Source organism: Mustela nivalis (genome assembly GCF_964662115.1).
Source record: "Mustela nivalis genome assembly, chromosome: 2".
NCBI lineage: Eukaryota > Metazoa > Chordata > Mammalia > Carnivora > Mustelidae > Mustela > Mustela nivalis.
The window spans coordinates 153,873,449-153,900,773 of record NC_139021.1 but is presented as its reverse complement, the minus strand read 5'-3'; the positions used below and the strand labels follow the sequence as shown (position 1 = coordinate 153,900,773).

The following is a 27,325-nucleotide window of genomic DNA, read 5'->3' as shown; positions in this document are numbered from 1 at the left end:
AGCAATACCTGCTTATAAAAATTAAACATTACAGAAATATAAAAACACAGAATGTGCAAATCTTCTATAGTCCCATCCTCTGGAGATAACCACTGTTCATGATTACCAATATCCGTTTTATTTTATTTTTTTAAGATTTTATTTATTTGACAGACAGAGATCACAAGTAGGCAGAGAAGCAGGCAGAGAGAGAGGAGGAAGCAGGCTCCCTGCTGAGCAGAGAGCCCAATGCAGGGCTTGATCCCAGGACCCTGGGATCATGACCTGAGCCGAAGGCAGAGGCTTTAACCCACTGAGCCACCCAGGCACCCACCAATACCCATTTTAAAGATTACCATCCACATAGTGGGTCCTGCATAGAAGAAATCTGAATGATAGAACACAAAAGTGAAGATATTTAGGAAAAATTACCCCTGGAAATTGAAGAAAACTAATTTGACTATAAGACCCAGGAATTGGATACCTGAGGGTCTTGTGTGTGTCGGTGTATATATTTGAGGGCTTTGTTTTCTTTTCTTTTTTTAATTTTTTAAAAAAGATTTTATTTATTTATTTGACAGCATAAGTAGGCAGAGAGGCAGGCAGAGAGAGAGGGGGAAGCAGGCTCCCTGCTGAGCAGAGAACCCAATGTGGGGCTCCATCCCAGGTCCCTGAAATCATGACCTGAGCCAAAGGCAGAGGTTTTAACCCACTGAGCCACCCAGGTGCCCTGAGGGCTTTGTTTTCTTTTAGAGCAGTTCTAGGTTTCACACAATATTGAGAGGAAGATAACAGATTTCAGATACACACCCTGCCCCCACACTACATAGCCTTCCCTGGCATCAGTGTCCCTTATCAGAATGATATATTTTTTTACAAAGGATGAACAGATGTTGACACATCATAGTCACCCAAAGTCCTAGTTTCCCTTAGAGTTCACTCTTGGTGGTGTATATTTTAGGGTTTAGACAAGTGTGTAATGACCTATATCCATGATTTTAATATCATACAGAGTATTTTCACTGCCCTAAAATCCGCTGTGCTTTGCATATTCATCCCACCACCCAATCTTTGGTGACCCCCCGATCTCTTTCTTGTCCCCATAGTTTTGCCTTTTTCAGAACGTCCTTGCATTGGAACCCTATAGTATGCAGTCTTTTCAGATTGGCTCTGAGTTAGTGGTATGCACTTAAGATTTTCCCATGTCTTTTCATGGTTAGGTAGCTCACTTTTAAGCACTGAATAATTTTCTATTGTCTGGATGTACCACAGTTTATTTACCCATTCACCTCCTGAAGGACATATTGGTGGCTTTCAAGTTTGGCAGTTATGAATAAAGCCCCTATAAACATCCATGTATAGATTTTGTGGGGAGACAGTTTCAGCCTCTTTGGCTAAATACCAAGCAGCATGATTACTGGATCACATGGGAAGAGTATGCTTAGTTTTGTAAGAAGCTCCCAAATAGTCTTACAAAGTGGCTGTACCATTTTGCCTTCATACCAGCCATGTGTGAGAGTTCCTGTTGCTCTACAACCTCACCAGCATTTGGCGTTGTCAGTCTTCCAGATTTTGGTCATCCTAATAGTGTATCTCATTGTTTTAATTTGTATTTCCATGATAACATAGGATTTTGGAGCATCTTTTCATATTCTTTCCTTCCACCTGTGTATCTTTGTCTTTGGTGAGTTGTCAGGTCTTTGGTCCACTTATTAATCAAGTTGTTTGTTTGTTTTCTTGTTGAGTTTTAAGAGTTCTTAGTATATTTTGTATAGATAAAGGATAACTGTCCTTGATCAGTTGTATCTTTTACAAATATTTTCTCCCAGTCTTTGGCTTGTCTTCTCATTACCTTGACATTATCTTTTGCAGACCAGAAGCTTTTAATTTTAATGAAGTCCAGCTTATCGATTCTTTCTTTTGAGGACTGTGTCTTTGGTGTTATATCTAAGGGGTTTGTTTTTAAGGAATGCTTTTGTAGAGCTCTTATATCAAGATGACAAAGATTACAGACCCTGGGCATTGGTGGTTTGCACGTGTGTGGTGTCAAAAATACCTCTTTCATTGACCCACCTCCAAGACTGTTTCCATGACAGAAAGGGTAGGGTGACCCAGATAACAGACTTGACTTCCTGAAAACCTGTTACCTTGCCAACTTGATTCACCAGATATCAGTTAGCTTGACTGGAATTTACATTCCTGTAGCCAGAATGAACTGTTTTTAAAATCTCACATCTATTTTTGAAGAACCATCTGTTGAATTTGTGCATTAACAATAGAAATACAATAACTCATTCACATTAGACATTGCTACTTCAAATTTATTTAATTCCATGAACACTAAAGTCACCATGCTTAAAGTTAAGTTCAATCCAGTTTATATTGAATTTAAATAAAATAAAATAAAATTCAGTTTAGAAAATATTGATTGACACCTGGGGCGTAGAGAGATGAGAAAGGCATTGTTTGCCACCAAGTAGCTTGCATTTCAGTAGAAAGGTAAGATATAAGTATATAAACACGAATAAGTATAGGTCAGAGCTGAATATAATAAATTCCTCAACAGAGGACTCATCAGACTGTTACATGGGACACAATATTTTTAGAGAAAGTACTTTTTCAGCTATCTATTTCAACTATGTATTCTTAGTGCCTACCACTAGGTCATAATTGTTCAATAAATGCTCGATTGGTTGAATGAATTAAGTGAATGATGCATGGGCAGTGTATATTGTTTAAATGTTTCTTTTCAAGAAGGGCATTTTGGGGAACACTGGTGAACCGATGAAAGTGACTGATTCATTCATGGGTGTAGTAATAGGGAAGCGTATTCCCAGGGATTGGAAATGCCAGACTGAGACATTTATTCTTGGATAGACTGTGGGGATCCACGGAACATGTTGAAGAAGGGATGGAGTTGGTCAGAACTGAACTGGAAAATTTACCAGTGTGCTAGCAGATTGCTGGGAGACCCAATCCAGGATTGCCTCTGACATTGTTCTGCAAATTGATTCTATTAGGCCAATTTTTTCCCAAGTTGTTTCAGAATACCAAAGTGGTCATAACAAAACAGCAGTTCTTAAATTTTAAACACAGTAAAAATCCTCAAAGGGGATCTTTAAATGTGCTGATTTCCGTCCAGAAAGTATGTCTTAGGTGGACTGGAGGGGACCTCCCCAATCTCTGTGGTTAATAGGAACTTCTGGGAGATCCTGATGAGAGCAGAATTTGGAGCCGACTTTAAGAAGCTATGGAGTTGAGCATTTTACCTGGTTAACATTATCTTGCCCAGACTCAGTCAGTGCTCTTTGGGCAATGTTTGCTAGACTGGGTCACAGCTCAATTGATCTAAGGCAAATGTTGCCAAGATTTCCCTGCAAGCCTGTGTTTGCATCACCGTTGGGTTAGAGGCTCTTCCATGATACCTTTGCTCTGGTCTATGTATAGAACCATTCCAGAAAATTCTTAGTGCACATATAGTGCTATTTACCCAAGAATCGGGGTGGAGGGTAATGAATTGCTTATGGTCGAATGCAGGTATGAATTTACATAATGTCTCACATATTAGAAACCCAGAAAAGTTATTATTCAACATTACAGCCAAATCAGTATGCTATCTCCAAAATGTTTTCATGCTTAGAAACTTCCTCTCTCCCATTCTGCTTTGTACTTTTTGACTTACACTGATATGACACCAGCCTTTTGTTCTGATTTAGAAGTGACTTTTGCCTTAACCACTTAACAACACTTTGTCATGAGAAGCAAAGTTAATATCATAGGCAGAGGTTGATATTCTAGGACTCTAGAAAAACAGAGTTGCTGTGACCAGGGGGAAAGGAAAAGGCATAAAATATTCCAGAAAGAACTCTCCATCAAGGAATGGAAGAAGATTAGATGGAATGCTGGCCCAGTTCAGGCCTTGGTGGAAAGATGAGAGGCATGGAACAGTGTTGGTACTGCTGGCTGGGAAGAGGATGTGTATTACAGGCCAGGAGGAAACCAGGTGGTGACTGGGCAAGTGTCTGTCTTCTTCAGCCACTCCTAGGAGTTGCCTCCATGGGGAAGCTCTCACAGAATGAATGTGAGGGCAGGGAAAGGCTGACCTGCAGTTCTGGTGACATCTGAGTGACTGATAGCTCATTCTCTTCTGCTACAGTAAGAGAGCATGGTATTTTGAAGGAGGGAGTTTCAACCCACTGGGGAAGAGCACAATTGGGCATGCCAGAGGCACACTTGACTGCATCCTAAGGTCCCCTAGGGGCTGCCAACTCTTCAGCACTGGGTGAACAGACAGCCATCAGTGTCATCAGTGATGACACGCAAGAGCTATTTGTAGGATTATTGCTGTTGAACTTCTAGAAAGAAGTCAACAGTACATCTCAGGAAATGTGAAGACTTGTTTTGTTAAGTAGCTGGAGTTATGATGGAGAGCCATTGCTAAGTGTGAACTGAGGTATCACTTAGAACCAAATGTGGATCACGTAGAGGGTTACTGACTGTCAGAAAGGCGACAGGTCCATGTTGGCTGTGATCAGAAGCTTGGTAGGGTTTGACCGAGTGGTGTGGTAATTGTTGAAGAGCTGGGATAGCATTCTTGTAAGGGAATTGTGAAGAACTTGTCATGGCCCAAGTGACCCTTAAGAGGAGCAGAAAAGTAGAGCAGTAACTCTAGGGGGCACTATGGAGTCAAGGAAAGTTGTTTTGTTTTTGTTTTGTTTTGTTGGTTTTTGCTTTTTATTGTGAGCTCTATTTCAGCACATCTGAATGATCCAGCTAAGAAAGGAAAACTGATGAGCAGATACAGAGGGAGAAAGTGCAGAAGCAAAATCCGTGAGTAGGGAGAGGAGATGAGATCTGTGCACCTACAAAAGGATTGAACCCAGGTTGAGAGCACAGACAGTTCAGTGATTGTAGCAGGAGGGAAGGCAGACAACGGGTGCAGGTAGGAAGGTTGACTTGGAGTTGGGAGGATGGCGATATTCTCTTCTGATTGCGTGTTTTCTCAATGAAATAAGAAGCAAGTTCATTAGCTGGCAATGAGAAGGATAAGGATAGAGAGGGTATCAGAAGCGTTCAAGGTTTAAAAGATGAGGAAGCTCAGAAAGGCGGAGTGATTTGACTTTGTTGGCTGATTAGTGGCCTTCTCAGACCAGAATCCAGGGAAACTTTGAATAGATGCCTTGGAAATACGGTAGATGGCCAGGGAGTCCTGCAAGACCACTTCAGGGGTGTGATCATGAAATTAAAGTAAGATGAGTCAGGAAGGTGAGTGTTCAGCCAAGTTCAGCTCCTGGATGAAGCGGTGGAGGGAGTGGAGGTGGAATGAACCAGATGAGTACAATACGCCAGAAAAGGGAAGGAGTTGAGGGGTAAAGAGGAGCATGGCAGTGTAAGAGCGCAGGTCAGGAGAAAAGGATGTGAAAGGCAGTGGTGGGGTTGGGGAGGGGACAGGGAGGTAGTGTGGTTGATAGTTTGGGGGAGCCTAGTGTGGCTGCAGACTGTGGACTGGAGTAATAGATAGAACATGCTAGAAAGATATAGAAGATGGCTTCTGTAGGGAGTTGAATAATGTCCCCTCCAAATTCCTACACAGAACCTCAGACGGTAACCTTGTTTGGAAATGGGATCTTTCCGGATGTAATTAGCTAAGATGAAATCATACTGGATTAGGGCAGGCCCTAAATCTAGTAGCTGGTATCCTTATACAAAGAGATGATGATACACAGTTATACAGGGGAGCAAGCCACGTGATGATGGAGGCAGAGATGGAAAGGATACAGCCACAAGCCAAAGAAGCCAGGAGCCACCAGGTAATAAGAGGCAAGAAGGTTTTTTTTCTCTAAAAGTAATATTACAGAATATCGCAGGCAGAGAAGGACATTCTAGGAGTCTAAAAAAACAGATTGCTGTGACACTTCCCGTCCGCCCCCGCAAAAAGCATAAAATATTCCAGAAAGGGGGTGCTTGGGTGACTCAGTGGTTAAGCATCTGACTCTTGACTTCCGCCGCTCAGGTCTTGACCTCAGGATCCACCTTGGGGTCCTTGCTGGGTAGGGAGCCTACTAAAAAAAAAAAAAAAAATTCCAGAAAGGACTCTCCATTAAGGAATGGAAGAGGATCAGATGAGATGGTGGCTCTGAGGGAGCACAGCCCTGCCAGCACCCTCCTTCCAGGGTTGGGAACTCTCAGAGAATAAATCTCGATTGTTGTAAGCCACGTGGTTTGGGGTTCTCTGTTGCAATCAGAACTACAAGGAAGCAAACACAACCAGCAACTTTCTGTGTAGTCGGTGGCTCTCAACATAATGTTGCCCCTCTGTGGTCATGAAGAGTCCTCCTTGCAGATCCCCCTGGCTATGGCTCAGGTCCTGGGTCTCCACCACAGGGCATGAACACACAACCACCCGCCTCTGGGAGCGAGACAGCTTGCAGAGGTGTGTGTGCGTTAGGGTTTAGAGGGCCCCCTCTCTCCTTGTGGACCTCTTAGGGTGGCACCGTTGAACGCTGTGCAGCTTCCTGCCACATAAAGGACGATTTCCTGCCCAAATATCCTGCTGTGGCTGTACAAAGATGCTGGCAGTTGCCATGACTCAGGCTGGTTTCCTCTGACCCATTTCAGCCTCAAGTCTGAAGAGCGGAAGGTATTTCCTAGAAGAAACTGGGTCTTTGTTGCCTGTAGTCTTTCTGGAGCATCTGTGAAGAGTTTCATGAGGACTTGTAGTCCGGCACCACAAAGGGGTACAAGCTACCCCTCCTTCTGCTTGCTGCCCTCCATATCCACCAACCCCAAATGGAACAGTCCGCAGTGGGGAGAAAAGCCTTGCTTTGGCCCTAGAGGAATGAAGGGAGTTTCTTAGTTGTCGGGACCCTAGAGGCATCCAGACTAGCCCCTGCCTAGTTCAGAACAGATTTGCAGCGGTGGAGCTCTTGACCTTCTGTGTTTCCATGAGGCAGAGGTCAGAGGAGTGCCCCCCAGCATCCGGGTACTCTCTGTCGAGAGCTGTGCCACAACTTTGCACACAGGGCTGAGGAACTCAAGAAGGCAGGGCTGTGTCCCCTCGTTGGTTCTGCATGCACCAAGCCCCTGGGTAGGATCATGTGTGGTGCTGTCCGGAAACCGTCTGTTCCACCTGGAGCTTGAGGGAGTTGAGGAATTCACCCAGTCAAGGATGGGAAGAGGGACATTCTAAGACACTGGCGCCCCAAGATGGGTGGCAGGCAAGCCTTGCTTTTGAAGGCTCTTCAAGAATGGGGTAGACGAGACCCAGATTATCTTGCAGAGCAAAGGTAGCCTTTCCTGCCTTTGACCTCTCTGGGGTTTCCTGGTCTTCTGACAAAGATGCTGAAGAACCAGGTTGACAGTCCCTCCTTCCTCCACAGCCTGGTTTTAGACCCAGGCTGGATGGAGCCTAGGGTGAGGTAGGGTGAAGATCTGGTCCTCATTTCATCTTAGCTCCCAATAACCTAACAGGTCACCTGAGCTTTCTGGCCCTCAGTGATCTTGTCTGGATGCTGTGATGAGGGGCATGTCTGACCAGGGGACTTCGGAGTGCCCTCTAGCCTAACACTCTGTCGTCTATGACTCCAAAGTGTAGATGCAGAGAGCTTCAGGTCAGAGGATCAGAGGCTGAGGAGCAGTGTGGGAAGTCACACCTGGGGAGTAGGACATGGAAGGAGCCCATGAAGAACCCGAGAAGGTTTAGTCAGAGTGCCAGGCAGACATTGCAGGACTCAAAGAAGTTTGTGTGAGTGTCCAGTGCCTGAGGCTATGTTTGGTGGGGTGGAAGGACTCAGAAAAGGGCCCTGAGCTTAACAAGGAGAGTTCATGGTTGACCTTTACAGATAGAAGTGGCTAGATAAGCTGAGTGTGAATGAGGGGTGGCGAAGGGAGCGTTCACCCTGAGCGGAACTCTGAAGCAGTACATAGTGGGGGGTGGGGGGACTTTCTTGTGGTTGCCCCTTCCTCACTCTGTGCTCCCCTCCCCTGTGCTGCCCACTGACTGCTCCAGTCCCCACCCCCACCTCATGCCTGCTCTCTGGGAAGTGTTGTAGTAGTCTGTGTTCCCACCAAACAAAAGTTTAAATAAATAAATAAATAAATAAAAGATTGATTTATTGGGTGTTTCTCTGTGCAAGGCACCATACTGAAGGCTTGCATGTGGATTAATTTTATCTTTACAATAATGCCGAGGTAAATACTATTATTTTTCCCTTCTTACAAATGAGAAAACTGAAGCAGAAATGGAGAACTTAGACCCGCACAGCTTAAAAATGGGATTTGAACCTAGGCCACATGATTCCAGAGCCCAGGCTTTAAGAGCTGTGCTACACAGCAATCTGACTGAACTAACTCATACTACAGTGTGAGTGACAAATGTGTCCGCATGGGAATTCGATCTCTTACATGATTTTGCGTTGTAAAGGAGGAGTTTCAGAATCCAAAGGTAGGGAATGCAAATGGTGTTATTTTTTGGATGAGGTAGCTAGTCTTCTAGAATCTCTTCAATTATACTGTACAGATTATCAGGAGTTCACACTTTTTGTCTATTAAGCCAAAAAAAGCTGAAGTTGGTCAGTGAGTTTAAACGAGTTTGTGAATAAAAGAAAGGGGAGACATCGTAGGCAGAATTGAGTTGGGTTTTTTTGTTTTGTTTTGCTTTTTTTTTTTTTAAGATTTTATTTATTTATTTGTCAGAGAGAGAGCGAGCGAGAGCGAGCACAGGCAGACAGAGTGGAAGGCAGAGTCAGAGGGAGAAGCAGGCTCCCTGCGGAGCAAGGAGCCCGATGTGGGACTCGATCCCAGCACACCGGAATCATGACCTGAGCCAAAAAACAGCTGCTTAACCAACTGAGCCACCCAGGCGTCCCTGTTTTGCTTTGTTTTTTTAAGGAGAAAAAAATCTGTGCCTCTGTGAAGGTAGAAGGAAGGCCCTGTGGGGAAGAATCTACTGAAGGTGCTCAAGAGAGCAGGGGGGACGCTTGGGGTGTTTCCAAAGAATCTGAAGGGAAGTAGGTTCTCAGGTATTGGGAGGGGCTTCCCTCTGTCAATCAGGAAACACCTCCCCCACCCCCAAGGATGAAGGGAAGCTAGGAGGATAAACGGAGGAGACAGATGTGTGTGGAAGTGACAGACGAGGTGGGCAAAGGGAGAGCATGAGACCATTTGGTCTACTTGGCAAGGAAACTGGAGATGCATTTCTCATCTGCCACAGGGCGGAGGCGGCGTTTGGGAACCAGGAGCTCAAGCAGAAAGGAGGCGGGTGTAGAAACCTCATGAGTAAATGAGAGAGAAGACCAGCCCTGGGGATGGTGGAGTGGAAGTCTCCTCTGCCAAGCTCCTCCGGGGTTGTCTCTCCTCTCCATCCTAACTGCAGAAAGGCTCCTTGACCTCAGCCTGGGTCCCCAGATCAGAACCAGGTGACTTCGGGTGGCATCCGACTGAGCCTTCTTCACTTGCTCTCCCCTTCGTCACTGGAGCTCTCTTGGTCACTTCAAATACAGCCTGAAGGAGGCCCTGATGCACCACGAACACGTTTTCCTAAAGAAACCGTATCGGAATCTCAGCACATCCCAAGTCAGTGTCCCCAAGGAGCAGCTCCTTCACGGGCCTCCTCAGGAACACTAAAAACAGTCCAGGAAAGCTAAGTTCGGACATTTACAGGAGGAGGGCCTTCTCTGACGGGGTTCCTTGCTGGTGTTCTAGGAGACGAGGAGGAAGACGGAGGTGATGAAGACAGGTTAGACGGTACAGTCCGGGGCCCCGGGCCCAGGGGGACAGGTGGGATGGCGTCGGAGGCCCACCTTGCCCGGAGGCTCACGAAAGGAAGGAAGAGCCGGCGGATACTGTCCAGCAAGCCTCAGGACTTCCAGGTGGGCACAGCCCGCAGGCCCTCCATTTTGGTTTTACCACCATCCGGTCCAGCTTCTAGCAATTGCAGTGCTGAGGAGAAGGACCCTTGCTATGAGCCGCAGCCCAGCTAGCAAAAGGGGCATCAGGGAGTGAACCCAAGAGGAGCTGCCCCTCTCTTTTCTGCTTGTCAGGGGTAGATGGAGTCAAGCCAGATGAGGCTCTTCAGAGAAATAAAACTGAACCCCTCCTTCCCTTCAATGGGAGGAAAGGACAGAAGCACAGTAGTGCGTCCTTGTAGTTCTGGGCGCTTCCTTGGCAGGCAGCGGTGGAGTGCGTTACTACATCCAGGCTCAGGCAGACCAGGTGGGAGGCTGGGATCAGAGCAGCCCCTTCCCCTCCTTCCCCCTATCCACACCCCCCCCCCTGCTCTCTGCTGACCCTTCCCTGACCAGCTCTGGACTGCTTCAACCTCACCACCATGCTTGCTTTCTCCAGCCCAACCCCAGCTTCACCTTGGGAATGAGCTGGGGGGGGCCACCTCCAGTCACTGAACCCCGGCCAGGGCAGGGGTGCAGGCAGTCCCTGCGCCCCTACCCTGGCTGGGTTTCAGCGATCCTTATAGGCAGAGGGGTTGACCCGTCACTGGGAAAGGATCAGTAATGGCCCCCTCTCCTGTCCTTGCAGATCCGTGTCCGAGTTATCGAGGGCCGCCAGTTAAGTGGCAACAACATCAGGCCTGTGGTCAAGGTCCATGTCTGTGGCCAGACACACCGAACGAGGATCAAGAGAGGGAACAACCCATTTTATGATGAGGTAAATGGGTATCATACAGATACCTGCTCAGGGGGTCTGTTCTGTTTGTATGCACCTTCCTGTCTTCCACCCTCCTCTCCCCCGTCCCACGTGCGAGGGGAACTTGGGTGCCAAAGTCTGCTAAAGACAAGGCAAAGTTCCAGCGTTCAACACCTTAAGAACCACTGGGTCTTAAAATCACACAGCCTGGTTCTCAGAGTTGCCAGGGTCTTTCTGGTGTTTTTACAACAATCCCCTCACGTTGCCTGTCCCGATGGGTCCCTGCACCCCTAATGATGGGGCACCTGAGGACCCCCACTTCTGCCTTTGCTCCTGATCAGCAGGATGTCTCTGAGGGATGCCTAAGTCATTTCTGTGGTTGCTTCGCTACTTTTTTAAAAAGCACAGTCAGCATATTTTCACAGTTAAGACCAGTTGATGCTGGACCCTCCTGAAAGAAAAAAAATAAATAAATACACAAGGTTCAGTCACAGCTCTAAGGCAGAGGTTTCAGTTTTCACAGGGACAGCAGTGGCTGGCTCTTTAAAGGTGTCAAAACCTACCTGACTATAAAAATAATATATGTAAAAGGAAAGCAACTGGGAGCAGAAAGGGTTTTCTTTCCCCTCCCACGCTGAGAATGCAGTCCTTCCGCTGACCTCTTCTCCAGCACTCCTCAAAAGCGCTGAATACCTTGATGGTCCTTCAGATACCACAGAACCCCACCATCAGGGCTGTGAGGAGAAATGAGGTTTGGGGAGGTTTCCAAGCCCTTGCTCTGCTGAGGAGACGCATTTCTGAGATTCCTCAGGCGTGAGTCCTATGTGCTGTTCTCTGAGTCTAGGCCTTCCCTACCATGGTTTCCTGTCACCGTTCCTCTGAGTTCCCAGCCCTGGTTCCAGCTTTTCATTCTTTTTCCTATTTTTGTGCATCAGAAGAACAGGTTTCTTCTCTCTGGTGTCCCAGTTTCTCACCCTTTGTTCAACCTGGTCCTGCTTCACAGAAGGGCCTTCTGGGAAGGGCCTTCTTCTCACTTCTCCTCCTTGGATGAGCTGCAGACAACAAAACATCGCTAGGTCATGTCAAAGCAGACAAGGGACATGGGTGTGCACTGGGAGTGGGGAGGGCACTTGAAGTGGATTTCGGAAGAGCCTGAGGAGGAGTTTGCTGGGGAGGAGAAGATGGGACTGCAGGGAGGACAAGCTCCTGGGCGATTGGACACCTACGGTGTGATGCATTTATCACGTGGGAGGAATATTTATTTACTCAGCTACATTCTGAGGAGCCTGGGGAGAATCTCCGCCTTTTGAATTTTCCCATCATAATGAATTTTTTTTGAGATTAGATCTCTGGGCAAGAGGGAAGAATCAAATACCTGAGACTCTAAGCAGATCAATTCAGGAATCAATAAAAGAATTCACTAAAAAAAAAAAAAAAAAAAAAAATTCTGAGTTTACTACATCTTCTTAACCAAGTGATTGAACTTGTTAGCATCAGTGACAGGACAAACTGATGTGTGTGTCCTGATGTGATATAATAGAAGAACCAATATCCTCTGTGTCATTTCTTATCACATGGCCAGTTTGAATCTAATGGTGAGAAAATACTCAGTGCAAATCGAAATTGTAGGGTATTCCAGAAGACAACAGGTCTTGAAAGGAGAAAATGAATCGATAACAAAAATAGGCAGGAGCACAGCTCTGTATAAAAGGAAACTAAAGGGGCACCTGGGTGGCTCAGTGGGTTAAGCCTCTGCCTTCGCCTCAGGTCATGATCCAGCTCTGCATCGGGCTCTCTGCTCAGCAGGGAGCCTGCTTCCCTTCCTCCTCTCTCTCTGCCTGCCTCTCTGCCTACTTGTGATCTCTGACTGTCAAATAAATAAATAAAATCTTAAAAAAAAAAAAGGGAAACTAAAGCTGGGGTGCGTGGGTGGCACAGTAGGTTAGGTGTCCAGCTCTTGGTTTCAGCTCAGGTCATGATCTCAGGGACCTGAAACGGAGCCCTGTGACTGTGGGCTCTGCGCACAGTGGGGAGTCGGCTTGGGATCTTTGTCCCCTTCTCTCTCCCCCACCGCCCTGCTGTCACTCTCTTTCTCCCTCTAAAATTAAAAAAAGAAGGACACTAAAGAGACACAACAACCAAATGTAGTAAGATCTTTGAGTGGATCCTAGGTGTTTTTAAAAAAGCTAAAAAAATTTTTTCAGGACAATCATAAGGAATTCAACTGAACTTTCCAGGTCATGCAAGACCCAAGCCCCCGTTTCAGTGAGACTTGAAGCATGAAATAAGCTTAGGTTTTTAAGTGGGTTAGCTAGCATATTTCTGGCTGCAAATGAATAGTTCTATTTCATTACACAAACACTATAGTTGTTACATAACCATTTTTTCCTTTTTCCAACATGTGAAGGTGAGTTTGCCAAGAAGCTCAAAGCAGCTTAAGCTTTGGGGCCTTTTTGAGGGCCCTGCAATGTGTTCTTATGGTCCTACTTCCTTTTGGGGTTGTGTTTTGTCACTTTTTAGGAGGGTTCCCACACTGTAGCGTTAGATCACGCTAAACCTGAGCCCACCCCGGCTAACATTCAATTATTCTTCTCCCCCACTTTGACAGTTATTTTTCTACAACGTCCACATGACCCCTTCTGAACTGATGGATGAGATCATCAGCATTCGGGTAAGGGGGCTGCGGGGTGGAAAGGGCGTGCTCTCTAACCGCCAGCTAAAGCCAGTAACTTTCTCATGGCTCTTCTTCCTTCCAGGTTTATAATTCCCACTCCCTGCGGGCCGATTGTCTGATGGGGGAATTTAAGGTGGGTGCCAGCTGTCTATTTTGTTCACCTTAGATGGGCACTTTCATAATGAGGAGTCAGGTTCCTGGCCAGCTATCAGCCTGTCCAACCTTGATGACATCCCAAAGCTACATGTAAGGGGTTCACATCATGGTCTCTGCTGAGGATGCAGTGCCAGAAGAACGTGAATGCTCCAGGGGCCAGAAACCAGTCGATTGTCCTCTGGCCTGCATCTAGTCAGCCTCTAAAGTACACCGCTTACTGGGCCTTAAAGCAAATGCCTGGAAGCTGCCACATCAGGGCACTTGCAAAGTTCCAGCTGTGGATGGAAGCCAGTGCCCTGCGACAGTGGCAAGAAGCCCGTCCCCCAGCTCCACTTACCAACAGCCCCCCTCCCCTATCTACAAAGCCAATTATTGTAAATCTGGACTAGGAAAATCAAGTCAAAACAGGAAAGAGAATCAGGGTGCTTTTCCAAGTAATTCACATTGGAATCAAAGACAAATACTTGGTGGGTGCTTCCCAGCAATTCTACGTGGAATGGGCTGCCTCTCAAAGGAAGGGGTTCCCAGTCACCAGAAGTCCTAGAGAAGAATCTGGATCAGGCACATGTGTGTTCATGCCCTGTCTGCCTCCAACTAGTTACATACCCGCTGATCCTTAGTTTCCTCCTCAAAATGGAGTCATCGTGTAGACAAAGTGGGATAGAGTATATAAAATATCTGGTACAGTGCTTGGCACATCGAATTGTCCATTCGATGGTTTTATTAACACTAGCATTAGCTGGAGGAGAAGGAAGAGGAATATGGGATAGGAAATTGGGCCAGGTGAATTCTCATAGGGTGACCAAAGTCCAAGTTTGCCCAGGACTAAGGGATTTCACAGATTCTGAGGCTTTCTGTTCTCGGGGAAAAGTTCCAAACAAACAGGGACAACACTGGTCATCCTACTTCCATGGTGCATCCTAGCTCTAAGACTAGTTAGTTCATTCATTCGAAATGATTGAGGAGCTTCTGTGTGCCACACGTCAGTCAAGGCACTGGGGATACAGAGAGGGTAAGCTGGAAGTGTTGTTCTCAAAGAAATTGAAGTGTTGTCAAGTGTCTTATATTTAAATGTAATGATGGTTTTTTTGAAGTGACTACATTGATTTTAAAATCTGTTTGAGCTATTTTAAATTATCTTTTCCCAGATCGATGTTGGATTCATCTATGACGAACCTGGTAAGTAATATTCTTTCTCCCCATGAACTTGAAGAATCTGGGAATCAAGAAAATCTGAGGGAATCCAAAAAGGAATAAAATTTTTTTCCTTGATTGAGGAGGGGGAAGGATACTTAGCAGGAATGAATAATAGTAGGTTAATATGGATATCTTTTTTTAATCTAATAGTATTATCGTAATGGTATTATCGGTATTATCGTAAGGTTCACAAGTAGATAACTTCTCTGTTTTGTGTTTTGACTTTATCAAAATACAATTAATAAGTCTAATGAGTAGAGCTTAGAGAGCCTTGTTTGAGTGACCCCAGGGCAGGATTAGGGTGGCGGGGTGGGGTGGGGGGTTAGTGCAAAGCAGAGGACACTGATACAGAGACTCATCTGGCAAGCTTGGTGTCATTATGATGCTTCAGAGGAAGTGATTGTTTATCTTACAGCAGAGGCAATCACAGACCAGTCAGCTTATCTTCAGAGTGTCCCTGTCCTTTTTTTAATCCTTATTTTAGGTCATGCTGTCATGAGAAAATGGCTTCTTCTCAATGACCCCGAAGATTCCAGCTCGGGTGCTAAAGGTTACATGAAAGTCAGCATGTTCGTCCTGGGAACCGGAGATGAGCCTCCTGTGAGCCCCTGTGTTCTTGACCTTGTACATTTTCTCCCTAAGAAAGGGGACCAAGAGTTAATATGCAAGTGGGGCATCAGTAGTTGTGAAAAGCGACACAGCTTCCTATCAATAACCCCAACCTTCCAGCTTCTCCTACTTTTTGGAAGCTGTTGTTTTCTTCATGACAGAGCTATTGTAGCTCACTTGGACTCCTTCCTGGTGTCCATGAGTGCGTTTTTCATTCAGTAAAGACGTATGTGTTTTCAAGACTCCTTTGCATCCAAATGCAAATGGCATGGTTTCAGACTGTGCCTACAGAGTGTGCCTCACTTGCAGAATCAGGCATTGCTACCAAGAGGGACAGTCGGCCTTCTAGGAGGCTGGACAGCAGACTGGGAGAACAGAAAGTGCCCAGGAGAAATGGGGAAAAACTCTAGGAACTAGCTCTGTCCTATTTAGTGTTTATAATATTACAAAAGGTCACGTTATTTTCTTGTGGTGTATCCACTGAAGAAACTTAGGAGCTTAGATTTTGCAGACCAATTTCAAGGTCACATCGATGGCTGAACTCTTAAGCCTGAAGCACAGGAAATCCTAATGGAAACAATTCCAGTCGATTTCATTTTATAAGCGACAGTTTGCTGCTTTTCTCTGTGTCTCGTGTGTAATCGTGTCTCCCCAACAGAGCGAGAAGCGAGAGCGTGATAATGACAGCGACGACGTGGAGAGTAATTTGTTGCTCCCTGCTGGAGTCGCCCTCCGGTGGGTGACCTTCTTGCTTAAAATCTACCGAGCAGAGGACATCCCCCAGAGTACGTATGGACTTCACCCTCCCCCCGATGACCAGTTATCTGCATGACCACATGGGTCAACATCATAGTCCGAATAGTGATGTGTCTGCCTGTCATACGTTTTTCTTTTCGAAGGCCTTCATGGACTTTTCTTCTTTCATTCTGGCCCCATGGAAACTTCCTGGCCAGGTTAATGGGGCAGCCAGCTGGTCACTGATCCACGTTCCTTATTAAGCCTTTGGCCCGTCTTGCTCGGTCTCTTCCCTCTTCAGTGTTGTACGTCTCCTTATTCTGGAGGACGCTGAAGAGAGGCCAGCAGGCAGCACTTCCAACTTCTTTCATCCCAAGGGAAAATATGAAATTTGGGGAACAACGAATGTTTGTGTTTGTTATTGAATTCTTAAAAATGGCCAAGAGTCGTTGAGTGCCAATAACTAGTCCTCTGTCGATACTCTGTTATGAGGTACAGATAACAAGATATTGGATGCATTTAAGAGAATCAGTTATGGTGGTTTTACTCAGAGACTGGTCCAGACGCTGCTGTGTCATTGCTAGGGACCCAGTGTCCTTCTGCCCTGCAGCCTGTCTGCTTCCTGCTAGGCCCCGGGACATGGGGCCCCTCCCCCAGGCCCCAGGAGGCAGCACTCCATCTAGGGGCCATGGATCTCTTCAGGATTTGCCCCTTTCCCTCTCTTGTTTAACACCCTATAACGCTTCCCTCATCTCTCCTCAGGAATATCTTGAATGAAGTAAATACATTAAACCTCCCATTATACAACCTGTTTGTTGATTCCAGCTCACTTCTGAGTTTGTTGAAACAGAGAGATAATGCTGTTTATAGTTGCTTAAATGCGTTATTTCTGGTTTTGTTATTTGTGATGATGCCAGAGTTCCTTGAATGTCTCTGAAAAAAATCAGACTAGGCTTACTTTATTTTGACCTAAAGAGCCTTTTCCAAGTTGACACTAGGCTGAGTTTTAAATCACCTCTTACCCTATCTGGATGGACTGTTTTTATTCTAGTTTTCCCCTCAACAAGTGACTGATTTTCAATACAATAATTTACTGGTTTATTTTTCAAGAAGCTCCGGGTTTTTTTTTGTTTTGTTTTGTTTTGTTTTATTTTGTTTCTGCTTTGTGGGGAGAACACCTTTCTTTCTCAGCTCAGAGGACAAGATCTCCGCGGTACAATGCTCTTAGTTCTTGCCACTTTTGAGAACTATCCTTGTTGCAACTGTCTTCGTGTACAGGAGGAAACCGTTAATTTTGCTGAGTGATTTCTATCCTTTTAAGAAAATAGAATTTAATTTCTGCTGTGTGACACGTTGCTTTCTAGTGGATGATGCCTTCTCACAGACGGTAAAGGAAATATTTGGAGGCAATGCAGATAAAAAAAACCTAGTGGACCCTTTTGTAGAAGTTTCCTTTGCTGGAAAAAAGGTTTGTATGTGATCTAAATGCAGACCCTAATAGGAATAAGTATTTAAATCACCGTGCTTTCCTTGGAGTGAATCCCTGTTTACTCTTTGTTAAAATAACCCCCTGATGATTTGAGAAATCTGCACTAACGTAGATTATCTGAGTCGGAAAATGCAGACTTCTCCACGGCTTTATTTTGGAGTGGGAAGTATACAGGACTCCAGGGAGAACGTTTGATCTTTGGCAAGAAAGAACATGAACACGATCACTGAATTATTTGGATTATTTGTCACATCCAAGCGTTGTCTTAATCTAAGGCGAGCTCTCTGTCTGGCAACAATGATCCCTAGTAAATAATTGAAGGATATGGCCCTTCACTGCCCACCGCTCACTCCCTTCAGGTTTCTCACTTCTGGTCCCAGCTCACTGGGAAACCAGATAACAGGCAGGGGAGCCCCATCTCTGTCCCCTGGGAAGAGCCAGGGGACTCTTGGTGCAGGCATTTCTGTAAACCCCACTTTAACTTACAAAGATGCTCAAAGATGGGAGAGCGGGCTTCTGTAGTAGAATAGCACCGCATCATGGACAGCTGTAGGTGAAGAGGTAGCATATTCTGTATAGTTGAACCATTTAGTTAATGAAAGCGAGGTTTCATTTCCTAGGGGAGTCGGTGGTGGGGGAGCGGTGGAGAAGCCTTCAGTTCTGGAGGGAGATTTAAATTCAGACTTTAGCCCTCTCCAGAGGCAGTAAAGGCAGATTCCTCAGCCTCAATGTCAATTTCCTGAACTATAAATCAGGATAATAATACTCTCCTAGGATTGTGATAAGGGTTAATTAATTAGAGAAGTAATTATTGGAAGCCTACTAAATACCAATACTGCCCCATAGGCTGGGGTTAGAGAAGTCAGCAAGACAGTCATTGCTTTCCTGGGGCTTTCTGTGTAGTAGAAGGAACAGCAGTTAACAAGCAGACAAGGGGTTTAATGATTTCAGATGGTGCTCAGTCCTGCGCAGAGCGGGAGGCAAGACGTGATTGCTACAAAGGGTTGGAGGGGTGGGTTTTCACTAGGTTGTCAGCTGGGACACCTTTGAGGAAGGGACATTGGAGCAGAGGCCTGGATGGTGTGAGGTCTGGGGGAGGGAGGCGGGGAGGGCTTCCAGGCAGAGAGAAGGGCAAGATGTAAAGGCCCCAAGGAGAAGACACATTTTGGAGTGATAGTGCGGCTGTAGGGCAACAAGTCAGGGGAATCAAAGAGATGAAGTCAGATTCGGCGTGGGGGGAGATGGGCAGGCAGGGTTTTATCAGCCAGAGTAGGGTCTGGACCTTAATCTGAGCATGCTTGGAGAGCTCACCGAGACTGCTACACAAGGAGTGCCGTGAACACAAGGAGGCCAGAGAGGACGCCTGCGTCAGACAGGAGCCAAGGGCAGGTGTCAGCCAGGACGGGATGGGGAGGATCAGCCTCTGCAGGAAGTTGGGGTGTCAGGATTTACCAGCAGATTGGGTGAGGCATGCAACGGGGAGAGAGATGTGGCTGACTGGTCTTGCTTGACAGGAGCTGGTTTGGGGAACAGGGCTGGTGGGCAGTATCAAAAGACCCATGTGCACACGCTAACGAGGAAGTGCTTCTTGGTGTTTAATAAGTGCTCAAGAGGGGCGCCTGGGGGTTACTCAGTCATTGAGCCTCTGCCTTCGGCTCGGGTCATGATCCCAGGTTCTTGGGATCGAGCCCCGTATCGGGCTCCCCTGCTCAGCAAGAAGCCTGCTTCTCCCTCTCCCCCTGCTTGTCTGTGTCTCCCTCTCTTGCTGTGTCTCTCTCTGTCAAATAAAATCTTCAAAAAAAAAAAAAAAAGTGCTCAAGAAACATTAACTCTTTTTTCGTTTTGCTAATCCAAAGTTAGAAACTTGTCAATTGATAACTAACTTTTAGTGCACAGAAGGAGCGAAGATTAACACTAAAGCCATGTTCTACTTACCAAATAGTTGGAAGTGAATTAAGCTTCAACCAGGCTTAATTTTTTACTTTACTTCAACTTAGTAAAGTACATAGTTGGGAAGTAAACTGTTCGAGTCCTAATCTAGGATGCTTATGTTGTGAATCTATGGAAATTAGACTCGTGACTACCTCTCATTCTGTTCTGATGATTTTACAGGTTTGCACAAATATAATTGAGAAAAATGCAAACCCCGAGTGGAATCAAGTCGTTAATCTTCAGATCAAGGTTTGACTTTTTTTTTTCCTTTCTGAAAAAGTAAGACTATATACCTTAATAGTTAATGAGTAAGCTGAGAAATAACTGCTTTGTTCTGTTTCTTTTTAACAGTTTCCTTCAGTGTGTGAAAAAATAAAACTAACGATATATGACTGGTGAGTTAAAAAAATAAACTTGTGTCTAACTCAAAATTAAAGAATTGAATGTTTGGATGTTGAGGAGTATTACTCTAGCTAGACTGACTCTTACTTTTCAGTCTGTTTCTTTTTCTTCCAGAGGGAAGTGATAAATTGCTCCTGGAATTGGGTGTTTTTCTTTAAAAAAAAAAAAATTGATAATGGTATTGTTGCAGAAAACCTTTGTGTGTCTTGGTTCAGTCGCTCATAAACAAAAGAGAAAATGATCTGAAAATGCCCCAAGATAAGAAATCGAGGATTTAAATAGTATTTTAGGCTGTCCAAAACAGACTTCAGAAATGGAGCAAACTATTCCCTGAGAAGAATCACCAGAACATTCCACCAGCTATTCTGTTATGTTTAGAAAGGAAAATAGACAAAGCTACCTATTTGATTGGATGCAAAGAACATTCATTGAAAGATTCGGATGGAATTCTAACTAGACCGTCCTCCTAGTGAGGACGACCATAGTAAGGACATCCTTGTGTAACGTTCTAGTTGGAGGAGACATTCAGTCATCAGTCCTTACCTCCTTGAGAGTGGAAATGGCAAATGCCATCCTCCTGTTTATGACCAGCATTTCTTCTGGCATTGGCTTCCATTTTTGGAGCACTACTCAGTGCTATGCCACGTGCTTTAACTGCAGTATCCCACTTAGTATCACTACGGGTTGGAGACTATGATTCGTTCATTTTATAGATGAAGATATCAAGGCCCTGAGAGGTCAGGTGACTCGCTCAGTCACCAAGATGGTTAGAGACAGAGTTGGGCCCCCATCCAGTCTGCCTGTCTCCAGGGTTTTTCTTTTGGCAGAACGTATCTGGCTCTTGTGTTAGCACCCTCTTGGTACTATGGCAATGGGGCACTTTGGGAGAAGGGCAGGGAGTCTCATTTTGTTAGCATCACCATTTATTGAGGGTCATAGAGGGGTTTTAAGGGCAAAAAACCCCCCTTCTGGTGAGCATTAGCTTGATCTAAGCACTTGAGACTCTCAGGCAACATTCAGAAGGTGCTCCATGGACGTTAAGAGTGTTCAGGAAAGGCGTGTGGGCCTGTCTAGTTGAGGTGACGACTCTGGCTTAGCTTTGCAGTGAGTTGATTGTGGATGGAGCCATCCCAGACTTGCTTGTGGTCACTATACATGGGGTCACCTTCTGATCCAGTCTGCCCTCTCTGAAGCAATAGTGTGGACTAGGAGACAGAGAGAGGCCCTGTTGAAGGAATCCTTGGATCCAGATCTTAGGTTACTTCCTGCAGGGTGTTTGCACAACTGACGGGAAGCTAAGAATTCTTTAAATGTAACCTAGATCCTTTTGGATGAGCAGAAAAGACTCAGGACCCATGTGTGTGGCTTAATATCCTTAAATAATAATTTTTTCTAATGCACACTCTTTTGTTAGTCATTTTCTATAATCTCATTATACTATACATTGTATAATATCATAGGGAACATAGGATATTCCTATAATACAGTATAATAATATTACACTGTAGTATAACCTTTCCCCCAAATACTGAATCTTTCCTCTCTCCCACAGGGTCTTTGATTTCAGAGTGGGCATCCCACTATACAGAATAAATAAAAGGATGAGTTAAGCAGAGAGATGTTATTACTAGAGACCTTATTTTTTTATACCTATCATTTGCCCAGCCAGAAACCACTTCATGGGTTAGCCTTGCAAACTGTGATATCCGTGGAAAGATGAATACAGTTGTGTATACTTGTAGCGGGAATACTTGTCTCTACTACACAGATAAGATTTAGGTTCTGGGGAAGCAGCTGCCCTCAGCCTCCCAGCCTCTGTTCCACAGTCGGTACTTGAATTAGAAAGAGATTTTCTCCCTCTGAAGGACCCTGAGATATAGGCCGTTGTAGTCATTAAACCATCCGAGTAATTCATGTGAACATGATAAAATAAGATACATGCCCTTATCCTATGTAATGTGATATTACACTTGTTGTATAATGTGTGTGTAATTGATTTATTCATTTTTAAGAGGTTTTTTTTAATTTTTTAATTTTTTTCAAAGATTTTATTTATGCATTTGACAGAGAGACAGTGAAAGAGGGAAACAAGCAGGGGGAGTGGGAGAGGGAGAAGCAGGCTTCCTTCCCACCAAGCAGGGAGCCCGATATGGGGCTCTATCCCAGGATTGTGGGATCATGACCTTAGCCAAAGGCAGACGTTTAGCCAGCTGAACCAGCCAGGCACCCTGATTCACTCATTTTATGGCAACTGTGTTGAGTGGCTAGAGGCAAATCCCTTGACCTCTATGTACAAACCTTAGTTTCCATAGCTGGAATGACTTGTCCGATTCACGTTTCTCAGCGGGTGGTTGGAGGGCCATCTGTATCAGAATCAGTTGCGATATATACTTGTGTAAATGCAGATTCCTGTTCTCCACTCCTGCCTTTATTAAATCCAAAGCTTGGAGAGGAGAGGAGAGCTGGGGTTTCCAGGTGATTCTCAACATACAGTAAAGCTTAAGGCCCACAGGACAGGACGATTTCTGAGGTCTAGGGACTTTTCCAGCTCCACCTGATTGTTGTTGAGTGAGGGGATATATTCCTGGATAGAGGCCTTCACCTGTTCTTTCACACAGGGACCGTCTCACTAAAAATGATGTCGTTGGAACCACATACCTACACCTCTCTAAGATTGCTGCTTCTGGTGGGGAAGTAGAAGGTAAGTCACTCAGCTGAGACAAGACAGGGTGCAGAATTTCTGAAGCAGAATGAACTGGAGTAGCCACTTGGCAATGGACTTGGTTTCTTAAAAGCCAAAGGTAATAAGCCTAGTGAACTGTTTTGGTGATGACCAGAACAGTTAATTAGTAGTCGATAATTGAGGCAACTAAAAGTTTGAAGACCTTGTTTTCTTGCTCCCATCCAAAAAAAAAAAAAAAATCCCAATAGCTTTTTTATAAATTTTTGAGTGCCAGTGCAGAGTACTAGCACCCTATTTTAGAGAGGCATTGACCCCAGTCCACCCAAATGTAAAAGAATACTTCCTTCTCCACTGACTTCTTCAGAACAAGGATGTCAGGTAGCAATGAACCATATAATCTCCACTTTGCTAACAAGTATGGATAACAAATGCACTTTTCTTTTCGTTGTTCTCCATACTGAGAACTATTTGCTTATACCTGGCATTAGGATTGTGTGCATATACCAGAAATTGGAATAGGAAATGACGGAGAAAAATGAAGACGGTCAGAGGAAAACAAATGTAATGTTAACATATCAATAATCTCAACAGCTGATTTTTTGTTATCAAAACAAAACTAACAAGAATTCTTGTAATTGCCAACATAGTAAACATATTGAGTAAATTATGTGAGAGAATCTAAGACAAAATATTGTCTTGAGAAACTTGGGTTTCCTCTCATGCTCATTTTGTTTAAGAGGGAACTTTATAGGTTCTTAAAATATATATTAATCCAAGCAATATATAGCATGAATAAGAACCTGGAAGATATTAGAGATATGAAGAAAATAGAGATTTCCTCTCTCAAGAAGAAAAAAAAAAAGATATGGTTCAAATATAAATATAGTCACATGTAGCCATTATTTTTGCCAAATGTTAAAAGCTAAGAAAGATCCCATCTGTACATCCCCTGCTGAGTTGCGAAGAGGACCATATGACTGGCGCTGTAACAAAAGAAATGTAATCACAACTCTTCTCCAGAGACATTATTTGCATGGTGGCTATACTGTTAGCACTACTAATTATTTTTTGATTTCTTTGTTTTACCCTAAAGCCAAAGCTCTGAACAGAATATTAATGTTATTGCCCATTTTGATGTAAAAATACAGAAGACAGAGATTAGAAGTGGAGGAAAGAAGGGGAGAGGAGGAAGGGTAGACCCTCTGGCAGCCTCTTCTTTATCAAGTAAGGAATCCAGACAGAAAGGCTAGTTTAAATCATAATGGTAACCAATAGAGTACTTAAAAAATCATACCAAAACTATGTGGGTGGGGAGAGTCAAAATGAGTTAAATCTGTTTATCCTTGGTAAGAAGTCATTCAATAATTATTTGGATGAGGTAATTATTCAAGACGTATTTGTATAAGCATTTTTCTTAGTGATATGGCAGGAACATCCAAAAGCACTAAAACCCAGAAATTGCTACATGCAGGCTTCAGCCTTGTCTCTGAGGCCTTCTGTCTCCTTGTAGGCCCTGCAGACTGTCTGGTAAAGCGCTCAAAATAACAAAAGGCAACAGGCATTCTCCCCAACCCCCCTCCAAAAGAAACAAATAATGTATCTAAACTATAAGCCCTTACCTGGGAAGCCTCAGACTAAATTAATTTGGATTTTCAGGCCTTGGTCCCAATTAAGTCAGACACAAGACAAGTGCATCTTTTATAAAAAACACGAAATGTTGGTGACTCCACCAGGCCTCTTTTGGTGTTGAGGAGCTCACCCTTCCCATAGGGCTGGAGAGATTTGAGTTATTTAATGTGTGGAGATTCTTCCAGTTGTCCCAAAGGTTTGGGCCATTTTGCATTTCACTGATGAGTTTTGTATAAATTACAGAAGGGTCATGTCACTTGGGTCTGAATTTGGGGTTTTCTGGTGTTGCTAAACCACTCACCTACGCTGGATTTAATTAACTTGTTGGATGTCTCTGTTATAATGCCCATGTTTCTCTTGTTGTTTAACCAGTCATATTTTTACTATATAGATTTCTCATCTTCGGGATCTGGGGCTGCATCGTATACAGGTTTATGCTTTGTGATTTTGCTATCTTCTAGATTTTCCTATTCAATGTTGTCTTACTAAGAATGTGTCAATTGACTGTCTTTAAACTTTCTTTTTATGACGTTTTGTGGTCTCAAAAATAGTTTTGCTATTAATTTTCGTACTTGTGCCGTGTGTTTGTCTTGCGTGTGGCTGAGCTTAACACAAACGCGCTCATCAGACTTTGCTACCATCTCACGTTTTCACCTAGATGCACACCAGCCTATTTGGTGTCCCTGTGAATAATCGTTTGTGAGCGAGAACCTTGTCTGCCATTGTTGTTTATGTTCAGTACGTAGAGATGTGGGGCACTAAATCAGTTGTTCAAAATGTGTGCAGTAAATGCTCCTCACTTTGAACATGGATCTCTGGTTGGAAGATGTTGAACGATTATACCTCGAAGGTCTTCATCTTCCAAATTGGGGGGATCATGACATGTCTTTTGGTTTGTACAGCACTGGCCATTCTTTGCAAGTTTGCTCTGTGGTCTCACCTTTGACCATCACAACCCCTATAAGTATGGTTCCTCAAATACATGAGAACTCTTAGGTTTCCGGAAGCTTGTAAACATGGTAATTCCTGCCATGCTAATTACCCAGGATCATGGTGAGAAGGAAAGGAGATACTGGAAGTGAGAAAGTTTTGCACATTTAAAGCATTATTGTCTGCCTTTGTGTTTTTGGCATGATGCCCCATTCATATTCATTTTCAAAAAAATCCTTATTATCTCATCATCAGACTTTATATGAACATTATAGTAGTCTTGAGGTTTGTAACGAACTAGGCAGATTTGGTAACACTTCATTCCTTCTTGCATTTGTCCAGCCAATAAAGAATATTTATGTGGTAGGTCCCCAGGGTAGAACCAGTCCTCAGTGTTTAGGGAATCAAAATAAAATACATTTGAATCCTTCCCTACCCACCAAGGAAATTTATAATGTTGTCCAAAATAAGCAGCTATGTTGAAGTTCAAACTTAAAATATAAAGTGATACCTTATAGAAATCGAAAATGCAAAGAGGTCTCAGAGAGGTGAACAAAGGCGGAAAATATTGTTCGAAAAGCGAGTCAGAGGAAAAGGTTGATGGCCAGCCTAGGGAATTTTTGTTTGTTGGAAGTTTGATGTGAAACTTGTGCATAAAGTGGGTTAGGAAAGTTTGGGGGCAGGAAGAGACTTAGCTTGTGAGACTCTCAGCTTTCTCAGGAGACAGTTCTGAGGTGTGAGCACATCGAAGGAAGTCTCTCCATGTTACTACACAACCAATAAGTCAAAGGGTTAAAATACCTGAAAAGAGAGTTGCTTGGACACAACAAATTGAGCAATTTATCAATCATAATGACATGCAGGAGATCATTATTGACAACGTGTGTCTCCATCCCTGGAAATTTTTAATGAAAAACAAATACTCATGACAAAGAACATAAGTCGTCACCCATGCAGACTGGCTGGGGGTGGGGTGGGGCTCCACCAGAGGGATGGGTGATGTACTAGGAGGCACCCTTGTTTGAATTGTGAAACTCAAGATCTGGGCTTAAAGCGGTTATCTTGAGGGATCTTTGACAAATCAGGTCACTTCAATGGGCTTCAGTTTGCCCGTCCATAATGTGGCAGGACTGTGGTGCAAGAGTTTTAATGTCCATTCTTTCTTGAACATCTTGTGATTCAACTTCTGGAAGTGACTGCCTTTTCTCACTATGGATCTCTGCTTTAGTCCTCTACTTTAGTTCCTCACAGGTATCCTAGCAAGGAAAAAAATCTAAACCCTGCTTATTATAAAAAATTAGTCAACTTTGTCATGTTCCATATGCCAGAGTAGATAAAACCAAACTAATTCGTATGTCCAGATACAAAAGCCATTTATTTCATCCTGCTCATTTGGTAACGTGGTAGCACAATCCAGAGAAATCTCTTTTGGAAAAATTCTTGGTCCCTATTTGGGTTTCACAAGAAACCCAAACATAGGCGTGAAATATGGCCTCCTAGGGTGTTACCAAATCTCACTCCTAGGCTGTCAGTTATCATTTTTCTACATCTTAATTTAATTTTTTTCTTTTCTCTTGCTTTCTTCACTGAGATTGCCATTCAACTAATTTCTGTGGAGGTGCATGGTTCCTACCTCATCTTTTTTTTTTTTTTTTAACTTGACAGATCACAAGCAGGCAAAGAGGCAGGCAGAGAGAGGAAGGGAAGTAGGCTCCCTGCTGAGCAGAGAGCCCTATGCAGAGCTGGATCCCAGGACCCTGGGATCATGACCTGAGCCAAAGGCAGAAGCTTTAACCCACTGAGCCACCCAGGTCCCCCGGTTCTTAACTTATCTTAAGAGAACCCAAGCCCATTTACACATGTAGAAGAGCCTCAAATTAAAAAAAAAAAAAAAAAAAAAAAAAAAAAAAAAGGTACTTAAATACAGTTTCATCAACTGTTCATTAATGGGCCTTCTGTTCACCTGTCACTCCACATTTACTTTTCTTCCTTACATTTAAGCATAGAGTTGGAAAGGGCCATAGACGTGAGGTAGTTAATTTCTCATCCATAGGGGAATTGTCTTGCTGATAATCCTGAAAGTCTTGGCCTCAACATTTCCTCTGTCCCAAGTGCGATCTGTCCCATCGTTCGACACATCTAATTCATAGAAAGTTCTTCCTCATATTGAGTGAAACAAAGAATGCATCCTTGCAGTACCCGTCAGTGTCCTTAGCTTTGCTTTTGGAAACAAGTTCATCCTGCTTCCATATGGGGGCATTCGGGTGGT

General features: G+C 44.2%; 1 protein-coding gene across 4 annotated transcripts in view; it reads left to right on the top strand.

Moving 5' to 3' along the window:
* Nucleotides 1-27,325, top strand: part of MYOF (myoferlin) — a 158,649-nt gene that overhangs the window by 53,014 nt on the left and 78,310 nt on the right. For 2 of the 4 annotated variants that reach the window (XM_082721977.1, XM_082721975.1), the window contains exons 6-17: nt 9,682-9,848; nt 10,513-10,641; nt 13,229-13,291; nt 13,377-13,427; nt 14,599-14,629; nt 15,132-15,247; nt 15,915-16,041; nt 17,356-17,459; nt 19,593-19,661; nt 19,764-19,807; nt 22,433-22,515; nt 24,518-24,556. In XM_082721977.1, coding sequence (XP_082578103.1) covers nt 9,682-9,848; nt 10,513-10,641; nt 13,229-13,291; nt 13,377-13,427; nt 14,599-14,629; nt 15,132-15,247; nt 15,915-16,041; nt 17,356-17,459; nt 19,593-19,661; nt 19,764-19,807; nt 22,433-22,515; nt 24,518-24,556 — 1,023 coding nt within the window. The remainder of the gene's footprint in view (nt 1-9,681; nt 9,849-10,512; nt 10,642-13,228; nt 13,292-13,376; nt 13,428-14,598; nt 14,630-15,131; nt 15,248-15,914; nt 16,042-17,355; nt 17,460-19,592; nt 19,662-19,763; nt 19,808-22,432; nt 22,516-24,517; nt 24,557-27,325) is intronic. The other 2 variants (XM_082721978.1, XM_082721976.1) reach the window with 1 other exon arrangement.